Source organism: Scyliorhinus canicula, chromosome 13, assembly GCF_902713615.1.
Source record: "Scyliorhinus canicula chromosome 13, sScyCan1.1, whole genome shotgun sequence".
Classification (NCBI taxonomy): Eukaryota; Metazoa; Chordata; class Chondrichthyes; order Carcharhiniformes; family Scyliorhinidae; genus Scyliorhinus; species Scyliorhinus canicula.
The window spans coordinates 126270298-126290501 of NC_052158.1; the positions used below are offsets into that span (position 1 = coordinate 126270298).

Consider the following 20204-nt stretch of genomic DNA (forward strand, 5'->3'; position numbering starts at 1 on the left):
CTCATCCAAATCATTAATATATAATGTGGACAGTTAGGGTCCTAGCAAATATCCCTGCAGTACCCTGCTAATCACTGCCTGCCAATCTGAAAACGGCCCATTTATTCTAACTTTTTGCTTCCCGTCTGCAAACCAGCTTTCTATCCATCTCAAGACACTACCCATAATCCCATACATCATCATCTGCTATGTGAGACCTTGTCGAAAGCTTTCTGAAGTCTAAATAAACTACAACCACCAGGTCTCTCCGGGTCAACTCTACTAGTTCTTCAAAGAATCCAAGTAGATTTGTCAAGCATGATTTAACTTTCGTAATCCATGCTGACTTTGTCTGATTGTTACCACTGCTTTCCAAAAGCTGTGCTATGAAATGCTCGATAATGGACTCTAGCAACGTCCCACTACCGACGTCAGGCTCACTGGCTCACTGTTATGGTGAAAACAGAAGCCCACCACAAACTTTGGACCCTATGCTGATGTATAGTGTAGGGCTACCCCTACTACCCCACTCATGACCACCCCGCCCTCTTCACCCCAACCCTCCACACAAAGCGGTCAAGGTAGTAGGACCAACTTGAGCAAGCTGATTATCTGTTCCCCGAGGAGTCTTTCTTTCCATGGAGTTGATTATATGGCTGCTGTCTTCACATGGGCAGGAGGTGGAGGTACAGTGTGGGTCCAGTGAGTAATCTTTGAATGGGGACAGTGTGTAGTCTTTGTCCCCAGGCAGAAAGAAGTGGTTTGGCTGCTGCCAAGCTGCCGTGAAAGTTCAAAGACAGTTGGTAGAGTTGACGAGTACAAAATCAATGCATCATGGCTGCTGCCGAGATAGCAGGCATTCATTGATATGATGTTGTTGGCATAGTAGAACAGCAACTGCATGTTTATAGAATTGTAGCCCAAGCAGTTCTTGCACCTCTCCCTGTCATGACGGGGTTGCACAGAGATCCACATACTTGCAGTCAGTGCGATTTTCACCATCTGAAATTCTGATTTCTTGGCAAAGCAATGTGTCCTTTCAGTCTCTTTATCCCTCTGAGATAGAAGATTATAGACTTTTCTCTTCTGAAGCCTCGGTGACTTTCCAGATGCCCCAATGCCGGCAACAGCAGCCAATTCTGTGCCTCTCGTGCCATTTTAAATGGTTGATTATTTGTAGAACCTTTGATTGGATAAGATGCTGTGTGATATAAGCAAAGTAGATGATATCTGGGGTTACAGTTTGATGTTCAAGAAGCCAACTTGAGGCAGATAAGTGACAATGATTATTCATCTGGGATTATACATTTTGCTTCCTATTTCCACTGTAGGGGATGTTTTTCATGATCTCCGAAAAACCCACATCAAGATTTTGAAAGAAAGTTGCGTGTACATAAGCGAATCTGCAGACCCAGCATCCAGCAAGTTTGCAGATCTATGGATTGTTGAAAGCAATGCATCCACGCTGCGGCATGAAGGTTCACAACGTGGGACCACAAGTCAGAATGTTACATCTTCCGTGCATCCCCTCAGCTACACAGAGATTTGGACACCTGCAGCTGGAGAGGGGAAACCTCATAGGACCATTGTAACGAAAGGAATAGCTGGGATTGGAAAAACAGTTTGTGTAGAAAAAGTCATTCACGACTGGGCTGCTGGTTCCATACTGTCAGAATTCGATTTCATATTCATGTTCTCTTTCTGTAAGCTCAACAATTTGCCAGGAAAGTCAATAAGCCTGTCGCAACTTCTCCAGCAATACTACCCACACATGCAGCATTGTGAAGAGATTTTGAGAAGCGCGTCAATCAAATCCTTGTACATATTTGATGGACTAGACGAAAGCATTCAAGGTCTAGACTTTGAAAACCAATTTGCTTGCTATGATGAGAATGAATTCATATCACTCGGATCGTTGCTCACAAACCTCATCAGAGGCAACATTCATCCTGCAGCTTCCGTTTGGATAACTACCCGACCATCAGCCGTGGGGCAAGTACCTCTCCACTATATTGACAGACTGACTGAAATACAAGGCTTTCGTGAGCAGCAAAAGAAAGAATTCCTTCACAAGAAATATGAAAACAGGCAGCTGGCAGAAAAAATTATGACAGTCATGAACAAAGAAAGGAGCTTATCCCCTCTCTGCTACATGCCCATTTTCTGCTGCGTCTCATCAACCATTTTGGAGGATGCACTCAAATCATTTCAACACTATGGGCTCGGCGATTATGTACCAACAGCAATCACATCTATCTACACCAAGTTCTTAGAGCAAATCCTTTCCCACCAACAGCAAAAACTGGAGTATTTAGGAGGCACGAAGCAGACTACTGTTGCATTGTTACAGTCAAAGCAAAAGGCTATCATCAATTTGGGAAAACTGGCTTTTGAACTGCTGAGAGGCCAGACACTGATATTCTCTGAGAAAGATTTACGAATGTACAATGTTGATGTTTCCCTGGTTGAGAGTGGTCTTTGCAAAGAGCTGACTGTGGGAAATGCAAACACTTCAATGAAAGCCTTCTGTTTTGTTGGCGAGGCACTGCAGGAATACTTTGCTGCTTTGTATGTTTTTCTTTCCTTTAACAACAACAAATATAACCCTTTAAAGACTGTAAAGACATTACGGAGATATGAAAACCCCAGCTATTTCCAAGTCTGTAAACAGGCCTGTAAAGAAACAATCAAAAGTTCTCAGGGTCACTTGGATTTATTTCTCAGATTCCTTTGCGGCTTGGGGGCAAAGAAACCTCAGGAAATCTTGAAAGGACTGATGACAAGTTGTGAAATAAATTGTGACGATGTAATGAAGATTATTCAAATTTTGAAAAAGACATTGCAAGAAGATATTGCTCCAGAAAAATGCATTACTCTCCTGCAGTGTTTAAATGAATTAGGTGATAATTCACTTGTGGAGGAGACCAGAAAGATCATGGTTGCTGGTGCTGCCACTTTTCGGACACTTACACCAGCCGAATACTCAGCGTTGGCATTTGTTTTGCAAATGCCAGGTGGAGAAATGGAGACATTAGATTTATCACAGCACAAAATATCTTCAGTTGGGCTCCAGAGATTGGTGCCAGTTCTACATCATTTTACAAGTTTAAAGTAAGGACTTCTGCTTCCCTTAATCCAACAAGTCATTTATGAAGTGATAATTTATAATTAAATGAGTGAACCTAATTGGGCAGTTGAAAAATTGAACAGTTGCAGGAAACCGGCACAGGCCTGGCGATGCATGAATATTCTGTGCTCATTCAGTGTGAAGCAGGCAGCATCCTAACTTTGTATTGCGTGAGTGTTGTGTGCCGCCAGTGCTAACTACGTTGTTGAGTAACTGCATGCCTCAGTGAGGGGCCCAGAATTGAGAGAGGCTAGAACGAGTTAAAGTTATCCTGCAGCAGGGGTGCTGCGTTGGGGCTGGAGCAGGTAGTGAAGCTTCTTGTACAAGTTACCCTGACATGGAAAAAGACGGAATGATGGTGCAGCAAGGAGAGAGAATGGGATCTCCAAGGTTCTCAGACCTTGCACTGAAGGCCTTGTTGGAGTAGTTGGAAAGGTAGAGTGCGCAGGGAGGTCCTCCAGGCAAATGCTTAGAAAACAGTGAGGTTGTATGATTGTGGCCTTCAATGCCAGGTACCAAGCTGCAAAGCCTGAATCCAGTGTCACAGACATTTGAATGAACTCACAGCAGCAGTGTGCCAGGAGCGCCCATTGGCACAGACACGACGGGCGGAATGGTCTTCTGTGCTGTGACGGTTCTATAGTTCTTTTTTTTTTTTCTTTTTTTTTTAATAAATTTAGATTAGCCAATTATTTTTTCCAATTAAGGGGCAATTTAGCGTGGCCAATCCACCTACTCTGCACATTTTTGGGTTGTGGGGGCGAAACCCACGCAGACACGGGGAGAACGTGCAAACTCCACACGGACAGTGACCCAGAGCCGGGATCGAACCTGGGACCTCAGCGCCGTGAGGCGGTTGTGCTAACCACTAGGCCACCGTGCTGCCCTCGGTTCTATAGTTCTATGGTCAAGGTCTTCGAATAGGGTTGTCAACTGTGATTAAATGTATTTCCGGAGGTTTTGTCACATGACCAGCCCCCAAATCAGCTGCTAGTCAGCCAACACACCCATACTTGCGACACACTGCCTTCCTAACGCCAACTGGAAAACAAAAAGACATGTTACTCACACGGATGATGCTTAACTGTCAGAAAATGATAAAAAGAAACAATTTTTTTTAATGTCCCGCATGATTTTTCTCCAGGGTTGCAGCAGGACACAGCAATGTCCTGGAGATTGATGATGCCAACTACTACTGTGCAATGTCCTGACAACACCAGGCCAATTCTGGAGGGTTGGCAACCCCATCTGTGAATTCATCCTCACATGCCATATCCCTACCATCTGCATCATTAGTCTCTGCCCATTGCTACACCCCCATCACTCACCTACGAACAAATTGCATCAATCCGGGCTCATAACCCAACGCTCAAAGCTACAGCTCACCCTCACAAACTTAGCGCCTGCTGCAGCCTCACAACACATCTCATAGCCGGCTGGCGCACACTGTCAGTTACTGAACATGACATTACATTACCCAAACAGATTGTCCCATACTCGATAAAATGCTTCTGTCTGTCTTGCAAGACAAGACAATCAGCAGCAGTAAGAGCCAACGGTCAGGGAATAGATATGGCTGCATGTCCTTCCCCCCCATGCACAGCCAGTTCTTGTTAGCATTGGAGTGGCCATTGCTGAGGTCGTACTAGAAGCGGTGTTGAAACCATAGTAGCAGTTGGCATCATCACACCTAACCTTTCGCGTCACATCCGACATCCTCAGCATCCCACACTTGCATTTTCAAAATACTTTCATGGGATGTGGGCGTCCACAGCTAGGCCAGCATTTTTATTGGCCATCCCTAATTGCCCTTAAGAAGGTGGCGATAAACCGCCTTCTTGAACCACTGCAGACCAAGTGGTGTAGGTACACCCACAGCGCTCTTATGGAGGGAATTCCAGCATTTTGCCCCTTTCCTGATTTAAAGCTGTAGATGGTGTAAGTATGCGCTTGCTGCTTTGCCCCGCACTCCTCACCACAACCTTACCCTTGTGCCTATCCTCCTTTCAGGCATGTAAGAATTGCCACCCGGCCAGACATCGGTAGAAAAGCCACAAGACACTGATGATAAAACACCATCACTCAATTTCACATTGCAGCCATCAGTTCACTTACCGGCAATCCTGAGGGAGGTATAGAGGTGGGATCTGCACAGGTTGAGACATTGAGTATGACTGGCCTGCAGCCAGACCAGGGACCAAGGCTTTCACAGGTGTCAGCTGCCGAGGTTAACTCATGAGTTCTGCTGCAGAGGACTCATATACTCAGTTCAATTGGGCGTGCCACAGAAGAAGGCTGATGGGAATACACAATGAAATGCATTGGCAGGATTACCAGAAAACCTGCGAAGGAACATGATGGAGTTCAGTACCAATCAGGCTTTGCACACAGGTTGGAAGTGGTGGTCAATTCAAATAGAACAAGTAGACCCAACCATGATACAGCGTCTGATGGCCCATATCTCTCCTTCCATTGCAGCACAAACAGAGATCACTAAACATGCAGTGGCTGCAGTGGAAACCTTGGCCTCGGCCATGCAAGTTTAAGAAGTTGCCATCATGGCTGGAAATACCATTGTTGAAAGAAGGTTGCAGGGTTACAGCAATCCAGTAATCTGTCCTCCAGCAGATTTTTAGGTTTGCTTAGATGCTGCACCAGGGACTGGCAGTGGATCCATTGTGCATAAATGTGCTGCTCTCTCTCATGATGACAGCATTCATCCCCTGGCCACTGCCACTTGGCCAGTGTCAGCCAGCCAGCCTAGACTGTGGGCACCCCCATGCTCGGAAGGTTCTGGCTGCATCTTGACCCAGAGCACCTCACGTTGCCCTCCAAGGCCATTTACAATTGCCTGCACTGAAAGCCAGCAGCTTTGTATCAGACTTGCTGCAGCCTCTGGGGGTAGCACTGTGTAGGTGCATTTGGACAGACAAAGGCACACGGAAGACAAGAAATATAGCAAGATTTGATTCATAGGTTTAGATTGGAATGTTTATTTTTATGGTAGCTTTAATTTTTGCGTTGCGACCAAGCACTTTGATGGTTGGTCTCAGACAGAAGGCAGAATGTGGGACGTTTAGCAAACATCGAATTGGGGGTTGCAAGTTCACTGGTATCATAGCTGACAGAGCTGTTCACAGACAGCCTGGCCAGAAAGGATGTTTGGTGTGTTGCTGGTGGCAAGGGCTGTCATTTAACAATGGCAAGGTTGTGCAGACTATGACAGATCTTGACTCTTGCTCTGTTGAATATCCCAGGGTTCCTTCAATGATTGAGGCAGAGGGTTGTTTCAGCTCACCAGCGGTCTTTTCTTTCACATTTTGTGCGACGTCCATGGCTTTCTTTGTATACATGCTGCTACTCATGTGTGGTCAGCGGATAGCCCTTATCGGCCAGAAACCACCATTTGGTTTGTTGAGGTGGCCCAAGCACAGATAGGCTAACAGATCTTCCCAGAATGAAAACATCATGACTATTGCCAGAATACTGCACATTGACTTGCATGATTATGCTCACAAACCACCAGGACCTTAAGGGAATGTGGTCCCATTCAGTTGAAGTACATCCCAGAATTGACATGTGATGCCTGCAAAGCACTCTGGAATTCTCTTTCAAAACCATTTTTTGCTTGATGCCCGTCTCTCCACTGTCCTCAAAAGCCACCTGCATTTTAACTTTTCTATTTTTGTTTGAGTCTCTGTACATATTTCTGCATGGTGTACTGTCTACCAGCAATGTCTAATGTTTAAATGTGCACTTAGAAAAAAATGGCATAAAGTTTATGTCTGCTCTGTTGCTTTTATCACAATTCATGAGCAACAGAGGAACTTCTGTGAGTTATTCAACCATAAGATATGGATCACATTCCATAGATCCCTTCCAGACATGTGCCACGTCAATCAGAATCAAATTATCGATTAATCACAGAATCACACAGTGTAGAAGAGGCCCTTTGACCCATTAAATCTGCACCAACACGTGAAAAACATCTGACTAACCCAATTTGCCAGCACTTGTCCCATAGTCTTGAATATTAATGTGCTCTGACTCTTGCCTTTCTTATGCTCCGTTGCTTGCTGTTTCCTGACAACGCGTTTTTGGCATTTATGTCAATAGCGTGTTATCCTTTTCAATAGCTCATTTCAAAAGATGTATTAAGATCAAAGTGAAACACATTTGGATCTTGCTGCACCAACTCAGCTTGCACAAAATTGTACCTTGGACCTTCAGCTTCCAGGTCACATGAAACCAATAACTGGACTATATTCTGATAAACATAGTCATGGGCTGAGTGATATTTAACTCCTATCTGATTGCAAAGTGGCGATTGTTCGTTGCTCAATTAGGGACGGATGACTGAAAGTGGTCTATCAGCCAATATGCACCTCTGTAACTTTAACACATGCAGCATTGTGTGACTCTAAAAATTTTGTGTGTGTATTGGACAATATTATATTGAGGCATATATATTGTGTATAGCATCAATAAATATAGCAATTTAATTCCAAATGTATTTGTAATCTATTTCCATTTAGAATGATTGGATCAAATTTGGGAGATTCTGGAGTTAATGCACTGTCTCAAATGATGAAAAGTCCAAACTGTAAATTGCAAAATCTGGAGTAAGTAGTAAAATACTTTAATACCTTTTACAACTTGTCCATTATCCAGCTCATAGTGGTGCATTAAATGAGTAATTTACTGGAGTTAAAATATGCCAGTAGTGTTACCTGGACAGTGAGCTCAGAAAGTGGAAAGCAAGTTATGAAATAGGAAGGAAGTTTGTTTGGAAATGCTTAATTTTCAGGCTTATAGCCCAATGGTGAGATTTGTTTTGTTGAACTTTTTTCCCAAGCTGTCTCTGAACTTCGAGGGACACTCGGCAAAGATAAATATCAATTTGCAGAGTTCTTGTGTTGAGTAAGTAATTAAATGAGGTCGAGCCAGTATCACTCCCCATTACAAGTGCAAACAAAATAAAAATGTCCCATTGACCAATCCACTATACAGATTTGCAATATGATATTTACAGTTGCAGCAAAGAACTATTTTGTGGGGGTTAATAAATAGGAAATGAATAGGAAGGTCTAGTGACCTTCCAAATGCCATAACAGAAAGCAATTTCTCGACTATATTTGGGGATATAACATTAAGAATGTTTGTCCTTTCTGAACTATGCAGGTTGGAAAGAAATGATCTGACACATAGATGCTGTGAGGCACTTGCCTTCATTCTGACCCACAGTAGAATGCTATCAAGCCTGAATCTGAGTAATAACAATCTCGGAGATAGAGGCATACGTTTATTGTCTGTTGCTCTGAAGAATCCTCAAAGCAGAATGCAGAAACTGAAGTAAGTGAAATATTTTTGGATGCAGAAATTGTTAATAGCGTTTTTGGAGCTCTGTACTGTAACATTCTTTTATCCTGCCCTTTTGTTCAAATCTGACAGTTCACGTTGTTCATTTCTATCCCATGAGCTGAACCAACCTGTCCCTGACTCCATTCATATGACTTTTAATATCAGTATCGTTGCTCTACTCTTTTAAAAATCTGCTTGATTTGATTTGATTTATTGTCACATGTACCAAAGTACTTGTCAAAAGTATTTTTCTGCGGCCAAGGGAGCGTACATAGTATACAAAAAAAAATAATCGACAGAGTACATTGACAAATAGAACACGACAAACAGTAATTGGTTACAGTGCGGAACAAGGGCCCAAAGAAACCAAATACATGAGCAAGAGCAGCATAGGACGTCGTGAAAAGTGTTCTTACAGGGATCAGATCAGTCCAAGGGAGATTCGTCGAGGAGTCTAGTAGCCGTGGGGAAGAAGCTGTTCCTATGTCTGGATGTGCGGGTATTCAGACTTCTGTACCTTCTGCCTGATGGAAGGGTCTGGAAGAAGGAAAAGCCTGGGTGGGAGGGGTCTCTGATAATGCTGTTTGCCTTCCTGAGGCAACGAGAGGTGTAGACAGAATCAATGTGCGTGTGGCAAGCTTGTGTGATGCTTTGGGCTGAGTTCACCACACTCTGCAGTTTCTTGCGATCTTGGGCCGAGCAGTTGCCATACCAGGCTGTGATGCAGCTGGATAGGATGCTCTCTATCGCACATCTGCAGATGGTTGAGAGAGTTGACCCATCCCACCTGGCTAACTCACTCTTCCAACTTCTTCCATCGGGCAGGAAATACAAAAGTCTGAGAACACGCACAAACAGACTCAGAAACAGCTTCTTCCCTGCTGTTACCAGATTCCTAAACGACCGTCTTATGGACTAATCTGATTCACACGTATGTTCATCCGATGCCGGTGTTTATGTAGTTACATTGTGGACCTTGTGTTGTCCTATTATGTATTTCTTTTATTTTATTTTATTTTCATGTACTTAATGATCTGCTCGCAGAAAAATACTTTTCACTGTACCTTGGTACATGTGACAATAAACAAATCCAATCCAAATTCCATTTGCCTTTTTTATTACCTGCTGCACCTGCAAACCAACTTTTTTGCAATTCATGCACAAGGACACGCAGGTCCCCCGACCAAAATGGATGTCCTCACATTTACCAATATTGTACTCCATCTGCCAGGCCCTTGCCCACTCACTTAAATTATCTATGTCCCTCTGCAGACTTTCAGGGGGCGATTCTCCGCACTCACGACGGTGCGGAGAATAGCAGGGGTCGTAAATTTTTATGGCCATGCTGGTCTGACGCCCTCCCGCTATTCTCCCCCCCCCACGCCCGCCTCCCGACACGAATTGCTGCCCGCCATTTTTTTACGGCGAGCAGTGATTCTCGGCTGGCCGATGGGCCGAAGTCCAAGCCCTTTACGACCGTTTTTAGGAACGTCAAACACACCTGGTCTGACCGTTCGTAAAAATGGCCGTAAAGTTGTGATCTTGGGAACCATGGCACCGATTGGCACGGCAGTACCACGGCCGTGCCAAGGGTGCCATGGGCCCGCGATCGGTGGGCACCGATCGCGGGCAGCGGGTACTTACCCCGCGCACTCTTTGTCCTTCTGCTGCCCCGCTGTATCCATTCGCGGGGCGGCTGAGGGGCATCCCGCGATGACGTCATCCGCGCATGCGCGGGTTGGAGTCTTACAATCCGCGCATGCGCGGCTGACGTCATGTGACGCGTCAGCCGTCGCAAACTCTGGCAAGCGAGCTTAACAAAATTCGTTAAGCCCGCGATGCCGGAGTTCACGGCCGCGGCATGCTAGCCCCGACCGGGGACCAGAATCGGTTCCTGGTCGGGGGGGGGGGGGGGGGGGGGGGGCGGAGGCTGGCGTCAAACCCGCCCGTTTTTGACGCCAGCCTCACAATTTCTCCCGGTTTCGGAGAATCATGCACTCGGTGTCCTCTGCACACTTTGCTCTATCACTCATCTCATTGTCATCTGTCATCACAAGTGTCTCATTCTCTAATTGCCATCGAAAAGGTGGTGGTGAGTCACTTTCTTGAACAGCTGCAGTCCATGTGTTGTAGGTAGTCCCAAAATGCTGTTAGGAAGCGAGTTCCAGGATTTTGACCCAGTGACAGTGAAGGAATAGTAAAATAGTTCCAAGTCAGGATAGTGTGTGGTTTGTCCTTATAGGCAGTAGAGATCATGACTGGGATTCTCCAAAATCCCAGCCAAGTGTTGACGCCGGCATAAACACTGGACTGTTTCACACCGGTGTCAATGAGCCTCTTGGCCCAGCGATTCAGTGGGCCACAAGGGGCCAGCACTGCGCCGGTGTGCTCTGCACTGCTCCGGTGCAGATACACGGCCCTGCACTGCCGGTGTGGGTCTGCGAATGCATGTGGTGGCCGTTTCCACACTGGCGCATGCGCGTGGTGACCATTTCTGCGCCACGTAACATGGCGTAGCGTCACTGCGGGCCCGTGCAGAAGGACGTAGGCCCCCTCCAGATCACGCGCGCCCGCTGATCAGTAGCCCCCGATCGCGGGCCTGGCCGTCGTGCAGGCCCACCCCCCCCAGAGTCTGATCCCCGCGCACCCACCAGGGCGACCACCGTGGCCGCAGGTTCGAGCTCCCGCCGGGTGATACCATATTGGAACCACGATGGCGGAACTTGGCAGGCCGACCACAGAGAATCGACTGGCACTGCATTAACCCTGTGCGCAAGACTGGTGCCGATTCTGTCGGAGTGGCGTAGGTGGAATTTCCGGCGTCATCGGCAATTCTCCGACCCGGCACGGGCTCGGAGAATCCCGGCCCACATGTTTGGAAGGTGCTGTCGAAGAAACCTGGCTGAATTTCTGCATGCAACGTATATTTGGTACATGCTGCTGCCACTGTGTATCAGTGATGGAGTAAGTGAAATTTTAAGGTGGTAGATGATGTGCCAAACAAGTGGATTGCTTTGTCCTGGATGGCCTTGAGCTGCTTGATTTGTGTTGGAACTGCATTCATCAAGGCAACTGGAGAGTAAATAATAATCGTTATTGTCACAAGTAGGCTTACATTAACACTGCAATAAAGTTGCTCTGAAAATCCCCTCGTCACCACATTCCGGCGCCTGTTCGGATACACAGAGGGAGAATTCAGAATGTCCAAATGATCTAATAACACTTCTTTCAGGACTTGTCGGAGGAAACCAGAGCACCCGGAGGAAACCCACGCAGACACGGGGAGAACATGCAGACTCTGCACAGACAGTGACCCAAGCTGGGAATCAAACCTGGGACCATGGCGCTGTGAAGCTATAGTGCTAACCACTATGCTACTGTGCTGCCTCAGTTCCATCATGCACCTTGTAATGATACTTATAGTAAAGGGTTAACAACAGAGACTACGTTAAACTCAACACTAGATGGCATTACTAAGTTATTGTATATAAGACAGCATCTCTAGGAATTCTGGGAGAAGATGATGAGAAAGAGAAAGAAAGCTGAGGGAGATTTAATTGTAGAAATAAAGCACGAGGCTGAGTTATAGTGTAATTTAATAGATAGAATATTGATTACTGTATTCCAGATTCAGTATTAGTTTATTAACTGTTACTTAGTAAAGTGTGCAAACCTAATCTAGTTTAGTGGTGTAAAATAAATTTGTTTTGATTCAAACTTCTTGGCGGGATTCTCCCCAGCGGGATGCTCCGTTTTGCCGGCAGCCCGGGGGTTCCCGACGGTGTAGAGCTGCCCCACAATGGGAAACCCCATTGTCCGGCCATTGTAACGGAGCATCCCGCCAGCGGGTTGAGGCAGAAATGTGGCGCGGTGGGGCGGAGAATCCGCTTATTTTCATATTCTTTGTCAACACAACATATCTGGATATCTTGGAGGAAAAGGTAAGGAATATAACACTCCTGACTTGTGCCTTGTAAATGCTGGACAGGCTGGTTGATCCAGCTCAGTTGTGAATGGTGCATTGAACATTGTGCAATCATCAACGAACATCCTGACTTCTGACATTATGCTGGAAGGAAGGTCATTAATTAAGCAGCTAAAAATGATTGGGCCTCGGACCGACCTGAGGAACTCCTGCAGTGATGTCCTTGAACTGAGATGATTGATTTCCAATAACCACAACCATCTTCCTTCATGTTAGGTATGACTGAAATCAGTGGAGATTTTGCCCCACGCTGACTTCAGATTTGTTAATGTCGTTGTCACATTCAGTCAAATGCTGCCTTGATGTGAAAGAGAGTCACTTGTAATTTAACCTCTTGAGTTCGGCTCTTTTGTCCATATCTGAACCAAAGCTGTAATGTGGTCAGGAGTTGAATGGTTCTGGAAGAATCAAAAATGAGCATCAGTGAACAGGTTATTGCTGTGTAAGTGCCACTTGATAGCAGTCGATGCCTTACATCACTTTCCTGATGATTGAGGGTAGGTTGGATTTGTCCTGTTTTTGTGAACAGTTCCCAACATTGTCAGGCAGGTGCCAGTGTTGTACCGGAACAGCTTGGCTAGGCATGCAGTTACTTCCTGAGAATGTTTTCAGTACTGCTGCTGAGATGACCCAGAGACTTTGCAGTGTCCAGTGCCTTCAGTTCTTTCTTGATATCACATGGAGAGGATCAAATTGGCTGGAGATGTTATCTGAGGAAGCTGAGGTGGATAATCCACTGGGCATGCCTGACCGAAGATTGTTGCAACTGCTTCAGCTTTATCTTTTTCACTGATGTATTGGGCTCCCCAATACTGAGGATGGTATATTCGTGGAGCCTCCTCCTCTCATTAGTTGTTGATTGTGCACCATTGTCCACTACTAAATGTGCAGGACTGTAGAGCTTTGATCTGACTTGCTGTCGCCTCCCAAATCTGTGTCCATCTTTCCTGGGACTCCCATGTTCGAATCCCTCCAATCAGGTTTATATCCTGTCACAGTACTGAAATGGCTCTTATCAGAGTCACAAATGACATCTTACAGGGCTGCGGCAAAGGAAAACATTCCCCCACCTTCCTCTTGGATTGTCTGCCGCCTTTGATATGGTTGACTATACCATCCTCCTCCAATGTAGTTGAAAACCTAATTCATGCCTTTGCTACCTTTAGACCGAATTATTCCAATGCACAAGCAGCTGATCTCCCACATTATCAACCTTGGTTTCAAATTCCCTCCATGGCCTCCCCATCTGTGTCACCTCCTTCAATTCCACAACCCTCTGAGATAACTGCTAATCCTCTTTCGAATATCTTTCTGTCTTTTTTACCTCTCTCACTCTTTTGTCACTTTTCAGTGTAATATATTCATTTTACTTCCAGCTGACACGTCCTGGTTGAGATTTTGTGTGCTTCAATCAGGATTATTCACATTGATTGATGAAGGAACATGCTATTGTTTCCTTACACACAAGGTCTAGATTCTCGAGAGGATGCCATGCTATTTTTGATTTTGATTTTAAACATTCTCAACTTCACTGCAAAAAGCCGTATAACGTCTGTGAGCAATTGTGAATGTAAATAAAATCTGCTGCCATTTGATTGGGTGAGCGTAAAATCCAGTCCATACAATTTTCAGGCAGAGTTGATGGGACTGAGACAAATCTGAGTAGCTGATTGCTATTCAATTTAGGAGCCATGTGTTTTTTTTCTTCCATTTGTGGGATGGCTAGGTCAGCATCCCTAATTGTCCTTGGGAAGGTCGTACTGAGCTGCCTTCTTGAACTGCTGTAATCCATGTGGTGTAGGTGCACTCACAGTGCTGTTAGTGAGGGAGTTCCAGGATTTTGACCCAGTGATAGTGAAGGAACGGCGATATATTTCCAAGTCAGGAAGGTGAGTGACTTGGAGAGGAACTTCCGTGCGGTGGTGTTCCCATGTATCGGCTGCCTTGTTCTTTTAGATAGCGTTAGTCATGGGCTTGGAAGGTGTGTCAGGATTATTATGTGATGGCCGGTTTAGCTCAGTTGGCTGGGCAGCTGGTTTGTGATGCAGAGCAAGGCCAATAGCGCAGATTTAATTCCTGAACCAGCTGAGGTTATTCATGAAGGCCCCGCCTTCTCAACCTTGCCCCTTGCCTGAGGTGTGGTGACCCTCAGGTTAAATCGCCAGCAGTCAGCGTTCCCCCTCAAAGGGGAAAGCAGCCTATGGGCATCTGGGACAATGGTGGCTCTATTATATGAGCATCAAAATGATTAACTATGTGACATGAGAAACTATAAATGAAGTAATTTGCATAATTTCATGTTTAAATATATTAACTATTTTTGGTTTCCTCAGCTTGAGCAATAATAATCTCGCCATTGGAAGTTGGGAAGAAATTGTTTCTGTGCTCATCATAAACCAAACATTGAGAGAGCTAAATGTGAGCAATAATAGAATGGGTGAAGCAGGCCTGAGAACACTGTCTACTGCACTGAAAGATCCACGCTGCAAATTGCAGAAACTAGGGTATGTCATTATTGTGAATGATCATACATATTCAATTATTACTCTATTATTCTGGTGCTATTCTCTCATTCAAACAAATATCTATGCACACGTACAAAGTAGTTCATCTCTCATACTACGGCACTTGGGCCTGGCCAGAAGTATACTGGTGCTGACAGGAAGCAGGGGTTGGAGCTGTAAAGTGCAAACGGGATACACACACATGAAAGTCCGATGTTCAAATTTTATGAGCGACCGGAATTATGGAGGGTGACCCACCCACTGCAAGGCAGCAGGACATTAATTCACTGAGCGTTTTACAAGGTAATTAACCTGAATTCAAATGCAATTGACTGGAATTTCACGTGGGGCAGGGGCAATTTAAGTATTGACTCAATTCGCTTCTGTTCGATCTCTCTCTTCCCATGGGTGATAATGATGCCTTAATAAAGGACCTTTTCTTTTAAGATCTGTTTTTTTTTGGGTTGACCTTGCATCCAATAGATTGCGAAAGACCTAGTAATTCCAAAAGAAGCTTTACATGCTCTTCCTTTGTGTCCATCTTTAGGAGTAAGTCGTCCACATACTGTATAAGGCATTTGGGAGGGAACATTTGGAAAATCTGTTGGCCAATTGTCAGTGGCAAATGGAGGGGGAGTTGTGGAATCCTTGTGTGAGGCATGTCCACGTATACTGCTGTTCTTGAAAAGTGAACGTGAGCTTATATTGACAGACCTTGTCTAGTGGGATGGACCAAAAGCCATTGCTGATGACCAGCACTGTGAAGTACTTTGCCTGTACTTCCTGCTTGAGCATGGTCTCGGAACTCGTGGCAACGGTGGGGGCTGCTAATGGGGTGACCTTGTTAAGTTCTCAGTAGTCGATTGTCAGTCCCCAAGAACCATTGGGTTTTTTCACGGACCAAATTGGGGCATTATTTGTTGAGGCTACCGGCCAAATTACTCCTTGATCTAATAAGCTATTGATGACTTTTGAAATCTCACCCTCGGCTTGCTGTGGGAAAGCGTATTGCTTTTGGGGCTTGGGATCGGGACCTGAAATTGTGACTATTCCTGGGATCTTCCCACAATCGTGTTTGTGTTGGGCGAAGGGTGCTTTATGTTTTCTGAGGACCTCTCTAATTGTCTGGTCTGTACTAATTGTTTGCGGATCAAACCAATAGTCTCCTACTGAGTAAATCCTATGTTCATAGTCCCCCACTGTGAGCATAGAGGGGGCTCTCACTCTTTTGGCCATTTTCCATACACATCTATTCACAGGATCAAAGGAAAGGTTGTGGGAGCTCATAAAATCGATTCCTAGAATGTGCCTGGCTGTTTGGGGCAAGTCAACTAAAACAACGGGGTGCCTGGTGCTTATGGTTCCTATCTGAATATCTATGGGGGCTGTGATGTATCCCTGCTGCATGTTTACGGTAAATCCGCAAAGGGTGATGGTGTCTGTGGTGGGCCATTTGTCACGCTGGAACATTGTGGAAGAGTTTAAAGTGGTGTGGGACCCTCCTGTGTCCCAAAGAAATTCTAATGGATGTCGCCGGACTGTGCCTGTGACTACTGGTCTGCCTGATTTGTCCCAGAGTGTGTCGCCAAGTTGGGGAGTCCGAACACCGTCAATCTGTGGTGTTGATTGCTGAATTATCTGAATGGGCGCTAACACTATGTGTGGGCCGAACATTGTTCCCAGGTGGGGGGCCTGGTTGTTGGTGACGTTGCTGGTTTGAGGGGTTTTCACAGCATTCGTGGGCATAATGTCCCATGTGTCCACAATTATAGCAACCTCGTGGTGCCTGTGCTCTGGGGTGCTGTCCTTTATGTTTACCCTGATTTATCCATCCTGGGTCTTGGTTAATCCTGACTGGGTGCATATTTGCTTCTATCTGTTCCTGATCTGCCTTCCTGTGTTGGGATTGTTCCCAATCTCTGGAGAGTCTCTTTAATACCCACACTTCATTGTGTGTGTGGTCTGCAGGGTCGTAATTCACACAAGCCTTTTGACCAGCCTCTGTGGCATGGAAGACTAAAGTACAGGCCCAGTTAGTTGTGTCATCCTCATTTAAGTATGCGCGGTTCAAATCCCCAAATACTGCCTTAAAAATGAATCCAAAGGCGACCTGCAAATGTGGTCGGATGCTCTCTCTTCTTTTGCCTGCAGCGGTTCAAACCAATCGCATCTAAAATGGCCGTTTTCATTTTCTGGGGTTCTCCCTTTCGTCTAGACCGTACATAACCATTTTCTGGCGTACTCTCTCAAAGATATTACACGGGTCTGCAGTGGGTTCGAATGGATCAATTTTTGTGCAGGCATCTCTCAATTGGGTGATGGATAATGGGGTGGTGGAAACGCAATCGGGCTCCTCCCAATCGGATGACTTGCGCTGTGTGGTGACCGGATTCATGGGGGTGTGTGCTGCCTGTGCAGTCGGTGGTGTGGGTGATTTCCTTTTCGGGACCTGGGGGGCTCTATTGTGATTTTCTGTGTTCTCCACATATCTCTGGGCGGTTTCATTTAGTTCTTGCCAACTGGGGGCACCTTCCTCATCTAAATTCTGTCCAACAGTATACCTAATCCATTTTGCATTGTAAGCAGTGACTGCAACTTCTCTATTTGTTGTCTACATTTCGCGTGATCTATTGTTCTGTAGTGGAGCTATGGAGCGCTCGTAAAGCTGCCTTTAAATCTGCGCTTGTCTTGTTAATTGTGCTACCTGCTGTTCTGTCTCTTCTTGTACCAAGACTGTGCACTGTGTATCTTGGTAGGCTTTATCGTACTGGGTCTGAAAGCTGCTAATGTGAACTAAACAAGATTGGTGTGCCCGTTTGACAGAAGCCATCTCTTTATCTTTAGCTGCCAACTGATCCTGGAGTTGCTCAATAATCTTTTCGCTTTCACTCTTGTTTTCCTTATTCTTCTCTTCTTTCTCAACTAGCTGCCTAGTAATTCGCAATTGTGCCAAACAGGACACTATTTCCACCTGCTTTTGCACTTTCGCTGCATTTTTCTTATACACCTCGGTTAGGTTGTCCCACCAGGTTTGTCCTATGCTTCCTGGACCTGACTCTTCATTTGAACAAAATTCGGACCAAAGGGGCCATCCTTTCCCCTTTAAATACTTCCTCAACTATTCTTCCCATATGGGGCACTACTCTGCTCTGTTGGCTGCTGCGACCTCAGGTTCCTGTGGGTTCATTAAACGTTCCATCGCTTTTGTGGCCATTGCTTCTAATATCTCTTTTCCTACCGTTAATCACTGTTTCCTATTGTTAATTTAGGTCAGGGGGATAAGGCGGCGATTTGAACTGCGGGTATGGCCTACGCTATATTCCTGTTCACAATTCCCTCTATAGTTTTGACACAACGAGTTTACCTTATATCCCTGTTAGTATGCGTGCAGGTTAGCACATATTTCTCAAATTTGGTGATTTGGTCGATATGGGCTTGCACTTGTGGTTCTTTCTCTTTCACGCAATTGGATTTCAAAGTTTGTAGGTTCTCTCGGAGTGACAAAATCACTTCTAATTTGAGTCCTGTCTGGGTCGCCAATAATGTTGCCAATAATGTCAATTAATAATGATGATCTTTGGAGTCGTCAGGTATCAGATGATACCACCACAAGACTCAAGACTTACCGGATATCGATCAAAGGACCACACAACCAGATAGTCAGTTCAAGTTCAAAGGCACGTTATTTACAAACAAGGATTACTTCAACATGCAACACAAAACACCACAAACTACACCTAACAACTACAATAACCTATACTTAACTTCAGGGCAACCGGCTCTATGCAGGTGGAGAAGGCCTTTGTCCCGATCTTGTGTGGCTGGGTGGAAGAAGTGGCTCTGTTTCTGCTGGGCTCATCCATCTGGTAGCGATCGTTGGTCTTGAACTTATCTGTCTGGTCGTTTTGCTGCACTTGGGATGGCATAGGCCAGATCCAAGAGAGACCGAGCACATGGCTGTGTCTCTTATCCCTCTGTGATTTTGCGCTCTTTGCGGCGGTCCTTAACTTGGACCCAATAATTCAACAGGCTTCGATCATTGCCTTCGATTTTGGCCAATAAAGGGGTTGGTGCCTTGATGGCTGGGTGTGTCCTTAGCGGTCATTGACCTTGGCTGTTTGGGCTCCCTGAGTAAAGGGAGTGGCGCCGATTAGTCTGAATCTGTATCGGTTACCTGAGTACAGACCTTTTGTTCTGGGGAAATGGTCCATTAGAATGAGCGGGGGTTTCGATCGCGTCTAGCTATCTGGGTTGCAAATACACACACAAACTCTGAGTTTGTCTGAGTCCTGGGTTGGCTATAATTCTCATGGTCCTTTGCAGGTGGCCATCTGAGATGGCTACAGGGTGCAAGAGCACAATGAGAGGTTTGGGATAGGGAAGAGGAGAGGAGAAGTTAAATGACAAAGATGACATTTGTTTTTATTTTAGATTTCCAGCTAGTTCCTCCCCAGGATCAGGAGGACCAGGGAGTGAGCGTAAATATGTGGGGAGGGTATTCTCGAGGTTGGGGCTTCTCAGGTATATTATGAAACAGAACTTGATATCGAACAGCAAAAGGAGGTATTGGCCGGAATTCTCTGGCCATTTACGGCAGCGGGATTTCCAGCCCTGCTGACGACACACCCCTGCTGCGGGTTTCCCAGCGGTGGGAGGTGCATTCAATGGGAAACCCCATTGATATGGCTGAATCAGAAAACAATGGCGGGCCACCTCTGCCATTGCGAATGGCGTTTGCGGGTGGCGTGGAAATTCCTGCCCATTATGTAAGATGATCAAAAACGTGGTCAAAGGAATGAGTTTTAAGGAGTGTCTAGAACATAGAACATAGAACATAGAACAGTACAGCACAGAACAGGCCCTTCGGCCCTCGATGTTGTGCCGAGCAATGATCACCCTACTCAAACCCACGTATCCACCCTATACCCGTAACCCAACAACCCCACCCCCCTTAACCTTACTTTTTAGGACACTACGGGCAATTTAGCATGGCCAATCCACCTAACCCGCACATCTTTGGACTGTGGGAGGAAACCGGAGCACCCGGAGGAAACCCACGCACACACGGGGAGGACGTGCAGACTCCGCACAGACAGTGACCCAGCCGGGAACTGAACCTGGGACCCTGGAGCTGTGAAGCATTTATGCTAACCACCATGCTACCATGCTGCCCAGAAAGCCCAGATAGTCTTAAAGCAGAAAATTGAGGAGGATAGACAGAAATGTGTAGGGAGGGTATTGCTGAGCT

The 20204-nt window shown here is 45.7% G+C and overlaps 1 protein-coding gene across 1 annotated transcript in view; it reads left to right on the forward strand.

Annotated features, from left to right (window-relative positions):
- Positions 1–20204, forward strand: part of LOC119975644 (NLR family CARD domain-containing protein 3-like) — a 61408-nt gene that overhangs the window by 5045 nt on the left and 36159 nt on the right. Inside the window, exons 3-6 of the mRNA XM_038815425.1 lie at positions 1311–3090; positions 7642–7728; positions 8288–8458; positions 14786–14956. Coding sequence (XP_038671353.1) covers positions 1311–3090; positions 7642–7728; positions 8288–8458; positions 14786–14956 — 2209 coding nt within the window. The remainder of the gene's footprint in view (positions 1–1310; positions 3091–7641; positions 7729–8287; positions 8459–14785; positions 14957–20204) is intronic.